The following is a 14,661-nucleotide window of genomic DNA, read 5'->3' on the forward strand; positions in this document are numbered from 1 at the left end:
GGGCGTACCATCGATTTATATAAGGGCAATAATATATTCTCAGTCTTATTCTCTATCCCCTTTTTAATGATCCCTAACATCCTGTTTGCTTTTTTGCCCGCCTCTGCACACTGGAAAAAATAACTCCAACTATACATACAATATGATAGGGGCTAATTTAGCTACAACAAGTCAGGAAAAAGATCTTGGAGTCATCGTGGATAGTTCTCTGAAGATGTCCGCGCAGTGTGCAGAGGCGGTCAAAAAAGCAAACAGGAGTTTAGGGATCATTTAAAAGGGGATAGAGAATAAGACTGAGAATATATTATTGCCCTTATATAAATCGATGGTATGCCCACATCTCGAATACTGCGTACAGATGTGGTCTCCTCATCTGAAAAAAGACATACTGGCACTAGAAAAGGTTCAGAAAAGGGCAACTAAAATGATTAGGGGTTTGGAACGGGTCCCATATGAGGAGAGATTAAAGAGGCTAGGACTCTTCAGCTTGGAAAAGAGGAGACTAAGGAGAGATATGATAGAGGTATATAAAATCATCAGTGATGTGGAAAAAGTGGATAAGGAAAAGTTATTTACTTATTCCCATAATACAAGAACTAGGGGTCACCAAATGAAATTAATAGGCAGCAGGTTTAAATACAAATACAAGGAAGTTCTTCTTCACCCAGCGCACAGTCAACTTGTGGAACTCCTTGCCTGAGGAGGTTGTGAAGGTTAGGACTATAACAGCGTTTAAAAGAGAACTGGATAAATTCATAGTGGTTAAGTCCATTAATGGCTATTAGCCAGGACGGGTAAGGAATGGTGTCCCTAGCCTCTGTTTGTCAGAGGATGGAGATGGATGGCAGGAGAGAGATCACTTGATCATGGCCTGTGGTCCACTCCCTCTGGGGCACCTGGCATTGGCCACTGTCGGTAGACAGGATACTGGGCTAGATGGACCTTTGGTCTGACCCGGTACAGCCGTTCTTATGTTCTTACGTTCTTATGGGGGCACTGAGGTCGGGGGCAGCGGGGTGGGGGGGTGGAACTCACAGTGCACATCCAGGTGGAGGTGGGTCTCGTTCTGCCCCTCGGGGTTCTGGCACCGTGCCCGGTACTGACCCATGTCGGCTCGACTCAGGTTCCAAATGGCCAGGCTGCCCCCTGCTCGCAGGTGGTGCCGGGGGGACCCCTCTGTGAGAGAGACAGAGGGAGGAGTCATGCGGGAACACTATGCCCAGCTTGGGCAGGGACAGCGCCCCCCCGGAGCCCCCCCCCCCACCTGGCCTCAGCGCCCCCCCTGCCCCCCCCCCCGGTCCCCACCCCCCCCCCCCCACTTGGTCTCAGCGCCTCCCCCCTACACACACACACTTGGTCTCAGCACCCCTCCACACACACCTGGTCTCAGCACCTTCCCACGGAAGCTCCAGCTGCAGTTCAATTTGGGGGGGTTGGCGGAGACGTGCAGGGGCAGCTCCACGGCTCCATGTTCCACACCCTGGGCCACAGCCGGCTGCTCCGACGAGAACTCGGGGGGATCTGGGGCCACACAGGGGGCAGCAGCAACTGATCCCCGGCCCTGCTCCCCGCAGCACAGCGCCCCCTGCTGAGCCCCCATCCCCTCCCTGCAGCACAGCGCCCCCTGCTGAGCCCTTGCCCTGCTCCCCGCAGCACAGCGCCCCCTGCTGAGCCCCCACCCCTCCCTGCAGCACGGTGCTCCCTATCCCCAGGCAGGGGAAGCTCTCACACAGGATGTTGAGCTTGTAGAAGGTGTTGACTGCCTCAGCCAGGATGGAGCTGTAGGCCTGGCACGTCACCCGCTGACCATTGTCAGAGGATGACACTACCAGGGTCACCTTCCCCGAGGTGGAGAGACCCCCGAACTCTGCCGGCTTCTGGCCCAGATCCACACCCTTCAGCCTGAAAGAGCAGCACAAGACGGGACAGCAGGGGGCTGCGGGTCAGGAGTGAGGGGCACCAGCAGAGCCAGGTGGGGGGGAGCCCAGGGCTGGGACAGCAGGGGGCTGTGGGTCAGGACTGAGGGGTACCGGCAAAGCCAGGTGGGGGGAGCCCAGGGCTGGGACAGCAGGGGGCTGCAGGTCAGGAGTGAGGGGCACCCTCTCTTACTTCTCTGCGTCCTTGAACCAGGCCAGGGTGGCGAAGGGGTTGCTGCTGCCGGTGACGCAGGTCAGGGTCAGTGTCTGGCCACGTCGCACCTCTTTGGCCATGGTCGTGATCTTCACGTCTATGGGGGGAACTGGGTGGGGGGGGGAGAAAAGGGGCAGAACTGAGACTGGTGTAGGGTGACCAGATGTCCTGATTTTATAGGGGCAGTCCTGATTTTGGGGTCTTTTTCTTATATAGGCTCCTATTCCCCCCCCATCCTGATTTTTCACACTTGCTGTCTGGTCACCCTAGGTGCGTTGCTGTCACCACCCAATGGGAGTGCTGTGCCCTTAAGGGGTGGGTTTACTTGACTCCGCCTTGTGTACAGACCACCCCTCCCCGCCCCCCCCGCCCCTCCTCCGGCCCAAGGACGCACACTGGATGCGGAGGCGGGTCTGGGCCGTGAGCGCTGGGCTCTTGCCGTCGTTGGAGGCGTTGCAGCGGTAGATGGCCAGGTTGTCGCTGGGGCTAGTGGTCAGGATCAGCTCTTTGGAGACGATCTTGCCGGAGGCCACCTGGGTCCCCTCCTTGAGGGACTTGGTGTCCTGTCGGGAGACAGCCCAGAGCCCAGTGAGCAACCCAGAGATGCAGCCACCTCTGGGGCAGGGCAGCTGGGAAACAGCTGCATAGAACGCCCCATGGGTAGGGCTCTGGGCTAGGGTGGGTTTCATTCCAAAGGGAGACTGCCCCACACTGAGCCCCCCACCCCACTGCCCGCAGCACAGTGCTACAGCCCCACTCCTCGCAGCACAGCCCTCCCCATTGAGCTCTCCGCCCCACTCTCCGCAGCACAGCCTCCCCTGCTGAGCCCCCCGCCCCGCTCCTCGCAGCACAGTGCCCCCTGCTGAGCTCCCCATGGCCTGGTGCCCCCCATGACCTTGATCCAGACGAGGCGGGGGGCCGGATTCCCCCCACTGGCAAAGCAGGTCAGCCTGACCTTAGTGCCAGCCCGGAATCGGCTGTCAGGGGGCGGGGCCTCAATCCAAACCTTCTGGGGTGGGTCTAGGGGGATGGGGAACAAAAAGAGGGTTAATGTCAATCAACTCCTGTATTGCCATGACAACCTGTGTCAGCACCCCCCCTCCCCAACAGCATCACAGGGGGTGCAGACCCCCCTTCCCCAGGATCCCTCTCCATCTGTAGGTCTGGCCATGCGCCCCAGGCTGGGGTGATATGGGATGGGGTTGCTGGTGGGTGGGGCTTCCACATAGGTGGGGACTTGAGGGGGTCTTAAGTCTCCACAGGAGGCGTTTCCCCACCTCCGGTCCTCCACTTCTTCTGCCCCCAGCCCCCTCTGCTCTCACTCCAGCCTCACCCCACTATCCCTCCTCCCCCATTGCCCCCTCATCCCTCCCTGCCCCCTCCCCTTCCTCTAGCCCTCCTCCCGCCCCCTCGCAGCCTGCTCAGCCCCACCACTCATTGGCACCCCCCTGCCCTGGGTGGGGGCTCACACTTCACGCTGAGGGGCAGACTGGTGCTGCGGGTGAAGAGCACAACCTCGTTGAAGGCCTCGCAGGTGAGGGGCAGCCCGTTCTCTTCGCGCCGGGCCATGTGTGTCAGGTTGGAGACGGTCACTGTCCCGCCGTGCGCTGCCTGTGGAAGAGAACCCGGCACCCAGCCCCTGCTCCTGGGGCCTGGCGGGCTTGGGGGCAGGGAATGGGGCCCAGGGCCTGTTCCCTCCAGGGGGCTCTGGCCCTGATCTGTCCCAGGGTGCCGCTTAGAGGGCAGGGAATGGGATATTCACTATTGTTACGCAGAGAGGGAAACTGAAGTACCCATAACGGGAGGAGCTCATTGAAATTCACAAAAGATTCAGGGAGAGAACCCAGGAGTCCTGGCTCCCAGCCCCTCCCAGTTTCCCCTGACTCAATGTCTCCCCCTGTGGTAGCCATGGGGACAGCAGGCGGGGCAGCTCTGGGGGGCCGTAGCTGGGCACTGACCTCGGTGACGGTGACCTCAGTGGTGGTGAGCTCCCGCCAGCCCAGCCACCAGCGCAGCTGCACCGGGGGGTTGCTGGGGGTGGTGGAGCAGGACAGCGAGATCTGCTTGTTCTCCGGGGTACTGCTGGAGCCCAGGATGGAAACCTCTGTGGGGAGAACTGGGGAGGGGGAGAGATCTCAGAACTGCAGACCCAGCCACTGCCAGGGGGGCATGGGGGCACTGGTTTGGAAGGAGCTCCCTACTCCCGGCTACTCCAGCCTGACCCAGCCTAATCCAGCAGGGGGCGCTGTGTGGGGGGCAGTCACAGACCACACACAGGGTGACGCTGGCCAGCAGGGGGCACGGGGGGGCGCAGGGGGGGGGGGGGGGGGGGGCACTCACAGACCACACGCAGGGTGACGCTGGCCACCAGGGGCAGGGGCGACACCTGGTTCATGGCTTCGCAGCGCAGCTGAGCCCCGTTGTCCTCGGGTTTGATGCTGAGCGTCAGGAGGCTGCGGGAGGCGCTGCTGGCATCCTCCGTCTCCCAGCTGGTGGAAATCACATTCCCGTTCTGCGGGAACATAGGCTAGCATCCCCCACGGCTCTGCCGGTGTCCCTCACTCCTGACCCATAGCCCCTTGCTAGCCCAGCCCTGGGCTTTCCCCCACAGGTCTACCAGTGCTCCTCACTCCCGACCTGCAGCCCCTGCTAGCCCAGCCCTGGGATCCCCCCACCACAGCTCTGCCAGTGTCCCTCACTCCTGACCTGCAGCCCTCTGGTAGCCAAGCCCTGCTCCCACTAGCTCTGCTGGTGCCCCTCACTCACAACCCACAGCCCCTCCTAGCCCAGCCCTGGGCTTTCCCCCACAGCTCTACCAGTGCTCCTCACTCCTGACCTGCAGCCCCTGCTAGCCCAGCCCTGGGCTCCCCCAGGTGCCCCTCACTCCTGACCCGCAGCCCCCCGCTGTCTGTTCTCCTTGTTACCTTTAGCCATTGCAGCGTGGCCAGTGGGTTCCCGCTCAGCGAGATGCAGATGAGTTTCAGGGTCTCTCCAGCTTTGATTTCGGGGCGTTTGTATCCTTCAATGGTGGGTGGCTGAGGTGGGACTGGGGGGGAAGAGACAAGGATGGGTGGTGGGGGAACCCAGGCGCAGCCTGTTCTCAGGGGCACCCCCTTGTGACATGACAGTGCCATGTCCTGCCACCGGGGTGGGGAGTCAGTGGGGCCAGCTGGGGAGGCGGGCATAGATGCCCCCAGTCAATTGGAGCTGAAATATGCTGCCTCCCACCCCGCTCCGGAGGGCAGACAGATCTTGTAGCTGTGGGGGTGGGGGACAGTATGGGCAGGGAGCTGACTTGGGGCATCGGAACAGAAGGGAGGTGGTGGTGAGGAGACAGAGAAGGGGGTGGACCTGGACAGACAAAGGGATGGGAAGGATGCGTGAAACATACACGGTCCTCTCCCCACTGCTGGGCCCCCTCCATGACCTGGGGCCCCCTGCAGCTGCTCGCTCATCAGGGTGCTTGGGGAGGGGAACAGCCCGGGGTGCTGGGTGCGTAATTAGGCTGATTAACGAGCTGCCTAATGACTCTCATGCTGGGAGACAAGCAGACATGGAATCCCCCCCCCCATCAAATAATCTCCCCCACCCCCTTCGCCAACTGGGGGCAGAGCCCCATGCCTCTGGGTTTCCCCAGAGTAGGGTTGGAGCAGGGAGAATTCCCCACCCCCTCCAACCCCATACCAATGTATCCCATGTTCCCCGAGCCAGCTAGAGATAGACCCTCCTAGCATCTCTGGCTCCTTGGTGCGGTATGGGTTAATGGTTAGGGTTTGGCCTTATATACCCATTTCATCTCTAGCACTCATAGGGTTAACGGTTGAGGGGTCGACATATACTCAAAATACAGCTCCTTGGTACTCTCAGCATTACTTATTGAAGGGTCGACTTATATATGTTCAGCTCTTCCCCTTCAGAACCTCAATCTTCTAAGGGTTGATGGTTAAGAGGGTCGACTTATATAGGGAGTGAAATTAATGGTGGTGGGGTGATGGTCACATCCTCAGCTTTGACTCGCCATTGCTTTAAGGAGTAACTGAGAAGGGGTTGACTGAGACACAGGCCCCCAACTCCTCAGGGTTCTAGGGGTTAAGAGGTGAGAGTCCAGTTTATATACACGACAGCTGACCCCTCATTCTCCTGAGAGTTGATCACGGAAAGGCTCAGCTTATAGAGTGAAGGGATTCCACAGCTGGTTCTGAGGGCTCAAATTACATCCATGGGCCAACTTCAGCTCTTCAGAAAATCATTGCTCTAGGGCAGTGGTTCCCAAACTTTAACAACCTGTCAATCCCTTTCACTAAAATATCAAGTCTCGCGAACCCCCTCCTAAAAATGAATATTTCCAGGGATTTTCTCCTTCACCATAATAAAAGTAGTGATCTTGGAAATATAAAATTTGTTTTTATGTCATGCTTATTACACACTATTTATTATTATTTATCATTACTGTATTTGTATTACATTATGAAAATGGCAACTCTGTTCCAAGATCTTACTTTTGTAGCTTGTATCACTTTGAATAAGCCTGTTATAAGACAAGGCTCCTATGTTTCATCAAGAAGTATCAGATGTGAAACAGCACGAAGATATTTAAGAAGCCAACTCAGAGTTCCTCCTACACAAGCATTCAGGTCTTGAGCAGTACACGCAAAAACCCATGTTACAACAAAGCTTAAACTTGTTCTTGATAATAATTTTAAAAACAATACTAGCTGCCTATTTAATTTTAAAAACAGCAAAAAATATCCACCTCCCTTTCCATTTCTTATAAGGAGTCTTGAAGTTTAAATCTCCTCAGTGTGATAGATATGCTTGCTTTGATCTGGTTAGTTCTTGGAAGTCCCGGGGCTCCGGGCTGCTGGCAAAGTGCTGCTTGGGGTCCCTAGGGACAGCTCTGTCCGCCATTAGGGAATTTTTTCCTGAGAACCCCCTGTAACATTTCGTGAACCCCAGTTTGGGAACCACTGCTCTAGGGATTACCAATGAGTCACCTCCTCAGGGCACCATAGACAGGTTGAGGGGTCAACTGAAATACTAGACCCAACTCATCCCCCACTCCTCCTTCAGTGATGTTCCTTGTCTTCCAATCCCCATTGTTCTAACAGTTAAACATTGAAGGGCCAACTTATATACACAGGTCTTTGTAGCCTCATTGTCCGAAGGGTTAAACTTTGAGAGGTGGACTTATATACATGAGCCAACAGGAGTCTCCAGGACCTCATTGTTTTAAGGGTGAGCCATTGAGGGTTGACTTATATAAATGTCACCTCCTGATCTTTGACTCCCCATTTTCCTAAGGGTTAATGGCTGAGGGGTCGATTTATATACAGTCTCCTTGATGAGTTAATTGTAGTAAACAGAAAGCCTGCAAATAGGAAGAGTCAGAGGCAAACACTACAGCTGGGTGCAGGCTATGGAAGGGGAGACACCCAGAAGAGAAAAGGGTGAGGCTTATATTTTAAGTGGGGAGCCATTGAGGGTCAGCTGATAGGTGGAGTTGATGTATATGCAGGAGAATATGGCTGTGGGGATCTTTTTAACCCTTTCATTGGTGTCCCCAGCTGGGAGTGAGTCCCCACAGAGATTGGAGGGATGCCCAGGGCATGGTGGGCGTTACTTACACAAGATGTTCATAGTGAAGCCAGCCACCACAGCGGCCGAGACGGCCTCATTTGTGGCTGCACAGATCAGACGCTTCCCGTTGTCCAAGCTCTGTGGGGTGACCCTGGGGACAGAAGGGGAACGGGCTATACCAACTAACGCAGAGGTGGGCAAACTACGGCCCCCTCCCCTGCTGTCTCCCCTCCCCCGGAGCCTCAGCTTGCCACGCCACCAGCACTCTGGCCAGTCAAGGGACAAGGAGCAGGGGGGTTGGATGGGTCGGGGGTTCTGAGGGGGGCAGTCAAGGGGCGGAAAGTGGGAGGGGGCGGATAGGGGGCGGGGCCCAGGCTGTTTGGGGAGGCACAGCCTGCCCTACCCGGCCCTCCATACAGTTTCGCAACCCCAATGTGGTCCTCGGGCCAAAAAGTTTGCCCACCCTGAACTAGCACCTACAAGGGGCTGCAGGTTGGGAGTGAGGGGCACCAGCAGAGCTGGGGGCGAGGGAGAAGCCCAGGGCTGGGCTGGCAGGGGCTGCAGGTCGGGAGTGAAGGGCACTGGCAGAGCTGTAGAGGGCTCAGGTCTCCTAGCGGAGGTGGGGCGGGAAGGGGGCACTGCGCTGGTGTCTCAAAGGGGCACTGGGGGCACCTGGCTGGCGACCCCCTGGGCTAAGTCAGGGCCCCCCTGCTTCAATGGGGGGGGCATCCCCTGGACCCTCTCACCTGAGCACGGCAATGGTGCTGGAGAGCTTCTCGCTGGACCCGGAGTGCACCTGGTGTGACACGTCGGGGAGGGGGCTGCCACCTGGGGGCGGGAGGGATCGTGAGGGAAGGGGGGTTCCCAGCACTCCCACCCCGGCCAATATATAACAGCATTGCTGAGGGCACCCCCACAGCCGCGCACCCTGGGGAGAGATGCCCAGATACCAGGGGATGGGCTGGATTAGATAGAGGGGTGTATATGGAAAAAGAAAGAACCTCTCACGTTATGGTCCAACACGGTGAGTGCTGGTCTTATATAATAGCCCAGTCCCCCCTCCCTGATCAGACCCATGGGCCCCTCCAGCCCATCCCCCCCTGATCAGACTCATGGGCCTCTCCAGCCCAGCCCCCCCCCACCCAATCAGACCCACGGGGGGCACTCACTCTTGCTGAAGGAAATCTCCGCAGCCGGCTTGGCGTCCCCGGCACTGCAGGTCACCGTGTACTCCACGCCGGCCACCCAGGTCACGGTGCTGTTGACCTCGTACTCCTTGAAGACAGGTGTCTTGGGAGGCACTGCGGGGGAGGGGAAAGGAGGAATGGCCCTGAAGAGTCACCCCTCCCCCAGCTCCCCAGAGCTAAGGTTACCCTCCCACCCCCAGCCTGGCAGCTCACCCAGCACACTGAGCAGTGCCGTGTGCGACACGATGCCTGGGCTCTCCTTGGAGCGCCCCGCCTGGCACTCATAGTCCCCGTCGTCTGCCAGCCGGCTGTCCACGATCCGCAGGTGGTGCTCCCCTGCTGGGCAGGACACAGAGGGAATGGTGAATCTATACGGCCCGGATGCCTGGGTTCTGTGCTGGCTCTGCTCCTGGCTCCCAGCCCCGCTCTAGCGACTAGACCTCACTCCCCTCCAGAGCCAGGGACAGAACCCAGGAGTCCTAGAACTGGGCCAGTCAGGGCTCTCACACACACAGGTGTCCCCAGAGCTGGTTCACAGCCACAATGGCTGAAGTGGGGGTGGGAGGGATAGACGCATTTAGCCCCATCTGGCTGTCTGGAGGCCAGACCACCCACTCGCCTTTGCTGGGGTCTCCCATCATACTGTAGCGGGGGAAGCTGGGGATGTTTGTGTCTGGTCCTAGCAGCAACCCATCCTTCACCCACTGGACCACGCCTGAGGGATTGTCCACCACGCACTGCAAGATAGCCACGGCCCCTTCCAGGACTGTGATGTTATCTGGCTCCACTGTGAAAGCCTGCTGGGTGCTGGCCCCTGGGAGAGGAAACACAGGAGGGACTTAATTAACCTCCAATTTTTAAAGATTTCATGTCAAAATTGAGTATTAATTAATTATTCCAGGAAATCACACACCAGAATCCCCCACTCTGGCCCACCTTCTTGCCCAAGCTCAGAAAGATACAATATGCTGAAGCACCATGTTACTTTAAATCCTTTGTTCCATTTTCATCCAACTTGGCCTGTTCTTCAGATCTTTCTGTGAACTCCAAAGTGAGCCAAGATTGAAAGAAATTGGCCCAGATTTTCTCAATTGACTTACATGCAAAATTTCTGATGGGATCATTGGTGGAAATAGAGATGGAAATATCCGTAACTTTAAATCCCCTTATTCCATTTCTCATCCTGCTTGGCTTGTTTAGATGCCAGTGAGAGCTCCAAAACAAGCCAAGTTTGAAAGAAATTGGTACAGGTGTTTTGGCGTGAAAGCTGGGCAAAAAAACCCAACACTGATGACTTTTGGGGCTTGGGATCCTCTGGTTGTAACTCAGAAAAGCTCAGACAGATTTGAATGAAACTTCCCAAAAAAGGTGCCTTCTGGAGCGAGACCCATCATGGAAAACTTCAGCCTGGCAGGATTTTGTTTGGGAGAGCTGTGAGCAATGGGGAACAGGTGGCTGGGTGGCAGGGGAGAGTCGGTCCGTGTCTGGCTGCTGTCACTACTTGGAGATAATCATCTGCAGAGAACATCGGCGGAAGTTCTCTCACCTCTTGTGAAGGCACCAAGGAGAAGACAGAGGAATGTGGTGACTGGTCCCTTGGACACCATCCCCACCAGTGCTCCTGGGACAGGTTGGGAGGATAAACTGGGACCACTGTGGATGGTTGTGAATCTGAAATACAATTGGAGATATACTGAAATACAACTGTGTCCCATCTTCCCAGCCTGGCACTAGGGGGTACTACCTTCCTCCCCCCAGCCATGTTCCTTCTCCCCAGGCTGTCTCTAGGGAGCACTGCCCTTCATCCCCTGGCAAAGCCCCATCTCCCCACCTGGCGCTAGGGGGCTCTGAACTTCACGCCTGGCTGTGCCCCTTCTCCCCAGCTTGGCACTATGGGGCACTGCTCTTCATCCCCCCAGGCCGTGCCCCATCTCACCAGCCTGGAACTAGGGGGCACTGCCCTTCATCCCCCTGGCTGTGCCCTGGGGGCACTACACTTCATCCCCCTGCTGTCCCTGATCTCCCCAGCCTGGCACTAGGGGGCGCTACACTTCATCCCCGAGGATGTCCCCGATCTCCCCAGCCTGGCACTAGGGGGCACTACACTTCATCCCCCGGCTGTCCCCGATCTCACCAGCCTGGCACTAGGGTGCACTGCCCTTCATCCCCCAGCTCTCCTCCTTCTCCCCAGCCTGGTGCTAGGAGCACTGCACTTCATGCCTGGCTGTGCCCCTTCTCACCAGCTTGGTGCTATGGGGCACTGCTCTCCAACCCCCAGGCCGTGCCCCATCTCACCAGCCTGGCACTAGAGGGCGCTACACTTCATCCCACTCACCATACCCATCTCCCCGCCTGGCGCTAGGGGGTGCTGACGTTCATCCCCATCGCTGTGCCCCTTCTCTCCAGCCTTGCACTAATGGATGCTGTCCTACTTCCCCTGGTGATGACGCATTTCTGCCGTCTGGCCTGGGGGGGCTGCCCTTCATCCCCCTGGCCATGCCCCATCTCCCCTGCCTGGCGCTAGGGGATGCTGCCCTTCATCCCCCAGCTCTGCCCCATCTCCCCTGCCTGGCTCTAGGGGGTGCTGCCCTTCATCCCCCTGGCCGTGCCCCATCTCCCCTGCCTGGCTCTAGGGCCGGCTCTAGGCACCAGCAAACCAAGCACATGCTTGGGGCAGCACATTTTCAAGGGCAGCATTCTGGCCCTTTTTTTTGTGTGTGTGTGTGTGTGTGTGTGTGCTTCCGGCAGCAAACGCCTAGAGCCGGCCCTGGCAGCAGCAGCACGTCGTGCGCGGGGGGCACCCTGTAGGCGCTGCGGTTCGCGCCACGGGGGAGCAGTGAGCATACCTTGTGGCTGGGCCGGGCAGGCTTCGAGCGGGGGACACTCAGGCTGGGGGACACCCCATGGGGCACACGGAGCTGCCTGCAGGTGCCGCATAGGGTGACCAGACAGCAAGTGTGAAAAATTGGGACGGGGTGGGGGGTAATAGGCGCCTATATAAGAAAAAGACTCAAAAATCGGGACTGTCCCTATAAAATCAGGACATCTGGTCACCCTAGGCCGCAGGGCGGCTGCCCCCAGCGCTGCAGCCGGGGTTGAACGAAGCGGCCTGAGCCACCCAGGGACTGTGGCAGGGCGGCCAGAAGCAGCAGCAGCAGGGGGGCCATAGAGAGCGGGGCGCTGTCGTGCGGGGCCTGCGTCCCGCTCTCTGGGGCTCCGCTCCCTCTGGGGCTACCCTGCCCCAGCTCCTCAGCCCCATGCCGGGGCGGTCCCCCGGCTCTGCTCTCCCGGGTCCCGGCTAGTCCTGGAGGCGGGAGCCCTGGATGGAGGGACCCTGGGCTGAGGCGCGGCCCGGGAGCCCTGCTGCTTTCCCCGACGCTGCTTTCCCCGACCCTGCCAGCGTTGGACCGGCTGGAGGTGAGGGGGGAGCGGGCAGAGTCATCACTGGTGGGGGTGAGCCCACGGCTGGGGCGGCAGGGGGTGTGGATGGGGGGGGGAGAGAGAGCCCAGAGCTGGGGCAGCAAGGGGTGGGGTGGGGGGGAAGAGAGAGCCCAGGGCTGGAGTGGCAGGGGGTGCAGGTGGGAGGGGGGAAAAGAGAACCCAGGGCTGGGGTGGGGGGCAGCCAAAAATTTTTTTGCTTGGGGCAGCCAAAAACCTAGAGCCGGCCCTGCCTGGCTCTAGGGGCTGCTGCCCTTCATCCCCCCGGCCGTGCCCCATCTCCCCCACCTGGCACTAGGGGGCGCTGCCCTTCATCCCCCTGGCTGTGCACCATCTCCCCTGCCTGGCTCTAGGGCGCACTGCCCTTCATCCCCCTGGCCGTGCCCCATCTCCTCTGCCTGGAGGCCAGTCCTGCTGCCGGAGGGAGATGCTGGGGACGTAACCTGCTTCCTCTCCCCCACCCCAATCAGTGCCATGGGCCCATCCTGCCCCGTGTACTCCCTCCCACCCCTGATCAGAGCCATGGCCCATCCAGCCCCATATTCTCCCCTCCCATCAGACCAATAGGCCTGTTCTGCCCCTCATCCCGCCCCCCGGAACAGACCCATGGGCCCATCCAGCCCCGTATCCCCCCCATCAGACCTACGGGCCTGTCCCACCCCATATCCCCCCACTCACCCGGTGTCCAGGCCCACACAGCTCTGGGCAAGAGAATCCCCATGGGGCTACGCCAGCCCATGTGTGCCCAGCCTCTGGCTGCCTACCGAGTGAGGGGAAGGGACGAGATTCCAGTCCTGGGTGACGCCCCCTGCCCTCCCCCATCCCTCCCACCAGCTGGCACCAGCTGGGACATCTCCCAGCGCTGCCTCCACTGGCCTGTGAACCTGGCCCAGGGATGCGGCTGGAGTCCCTGAGGGCGGCTCAGTTAATTACAGGATGAGGCAGAGGCAAGCGAGGGGCTGGCTGGGCTCAGAGCTCCTCAGGCAAGAGCTCAGCAATTGCCCCCACCCACCCCACCGCTCAGGGATCAGCTGCAGGAGAATCCCGCGCAGCCAGGAGCAGTACAAGGGTTATGATACACAGAGCAGGGCTAGTTCCATTCAGCAGGAGCATACATGCCCATATGCCTGCGTATATACACACACACACACACACACACACACACACCAGGGCCCGTTCCCCAGGTGATGGGATCCCGGCGCCCAGTCTGGCGTTACAGCCGTCAGCGTCCACAGCATTTCCACGCCTTGGGTGGCTCCAGGCCCTGGGTGTCCCCCCTACTATCCACTGCCGGCCCTGACATAGACAGGAGCTGCAGGCTCTGGCGGGCGGGGGGGTGGGGGTGGGGCGTTGTCCTGGGATTTGGGGGTAGGGACAGAAAGCCAGGGCTTGGTGGCTGTATGTGCAGGCGCCTTCCCCTCTGCATCCCCCGCCCTCCGTGCCTCGCTGCCCCCCATATATTCGCCATTCATGGTGTCATGAAGTTCAACCCCCGACCGTCTAGTCGGCGCGCCAGGAGAGCCCAGGCCGGGAGCCACCACAGAACCCCAGATAATGAACCCCGTAACTTTAGGTTGGAGCATTTCAGGCCTTAGTAGACTCAGCTGCTGAGTGCCAAGGCAGAGAACAGGAGGGACTGAGGTACCCCGATGCCCGACCACCCCTGCCACATAACCTGCTTCCCTACCCCACCCCTGACCAGTCCCATGGGCCTATCCCACCCCGTGTTCTCCCTCCCACCCCGATCAGACCCATGGCCCCTACAATAGGCCCGTCCTGGCTCATATCTCCTCTCCGATCACACCTATGGGTCCATCCCGCCCCATATCCCCTGCCCCCGTTCAGACCTGTGGGCTCATCCCGCCCCATATCCTTCCCACCCCAGATCAGATCCATGGGCCCATCCTGCCCCATATCCTCCACACACACCCCGACCAGACCCATAGGCCCATCCCGTCCCCTATCCTCCCTCATTAGACCCATGGGCCCTTCCCATCCCATATCACCACCCCCACATCAGACCTATGGGCCTGTCCCACCCCATATCCCCCCACTCACCCAGTGACCAGGCCCACACAGTGTCCCCAGCTCTAGGCAAGAGAATCCCCGTGGGGCTACGCCAGCCCGAGTGTGCCCAGCCTCTGGCTGCCTAGATAGTGAGGGGAAGGGACGAGATTCCAGACCTGGGTGACGCCCCCTGCCCTCCCCCATCCCTCCCACCAACTGGCACCAGCTGGGACATCTCCCAGCGCTGCCTCCACTGGCCTGTGAACCTGGCCCAGGGATGCGGCTGGAGGCCCTGAGGGCGGCTCAGTTAATTACAGGATGA

At 59.2% G+C, this 14,661-nt stretch overlaps 1 protein-coding gene across 1 annotated transcript; it reads right to left on the reverse strand.

The window, feature by feature from the left end:
* Positions 1-985: 985 nt before the first annotated feature.
* Positions 986-13,098, reverse strand: NPHS1 (NPHS1 adhesion molecule, nephrin). Its single transcript, XM_034756937.1, has 17 exons — positions 13,011-13,098; positions 10,441-10,565; positions 9,514-9,708; positions 9,108-9,230; positions 8,877-9,008; positions 8,454-8,535; positions 7,755-7,858; positions 5,055-5,176; positions 4,471-4,642; positions 4,089-4,246; positions 3,600-3,741; positions 3,086-3,150; positions 2,525-2,693; positions 2,110-2,239; positions 1,730-1,902; positions 1,381-1,521; positions 986-1,176 (listed from the first exon to the last, which is right to left on the reverse strand). The coding sequence occupies exons 2-17, from the start codon at positions 10,499-10,501 to the stop codon at positions 986-988; spliced, it is 2,160 nt and encodes a 719-aa protein (XP_034612828.1). The 5' UTR covers positions 10,502-10,565; positions 13,011-13,098.
* Between the last annotated feature and the right edge of the window lie 1,563 nt (positions 13,099-14,661).

The sequence above is a fragment of the Trachemys scripta genome, chromosome 24 (assembly GCF_013100865.1).
Source record: "Trachemys scripta elegans isolate TJP31775 chromosome 24, CAS_Tse_1.0, whole genome shotgun sequence".
Taxonomy (NCBI): Eukaryota; Metazoa; Chordata; order Testudines; family Emydidae; genus Trachemys; species Trachemys scripta.

Excerpts from the sequence above, each read along its gene's own strand:
- NPHS1 (XM_034756937.1), bottom strand. The coding sequence starts at position 10,501 with ATGGTGTCCAAGGGACCAGTCACCACATTCCTCTGTCTTCTCCTTGGT. Across the intron at positions 8,536-8,876 it reads GGAGATTTCCTTCAGCAAGA|GTGGCAGCCCCCTCCCCGAC; the intron begins GTGAGTGCCCCC and ends TCCCGCCCCCAG. Across the intron at positions 5,177-7,754 it reads CTTCACTATGAACATCTTGT|TCCCACCTCAGCCACCCACC; the intron begins GTAAGTAACGCC and ends CTTCCCCCCCAG.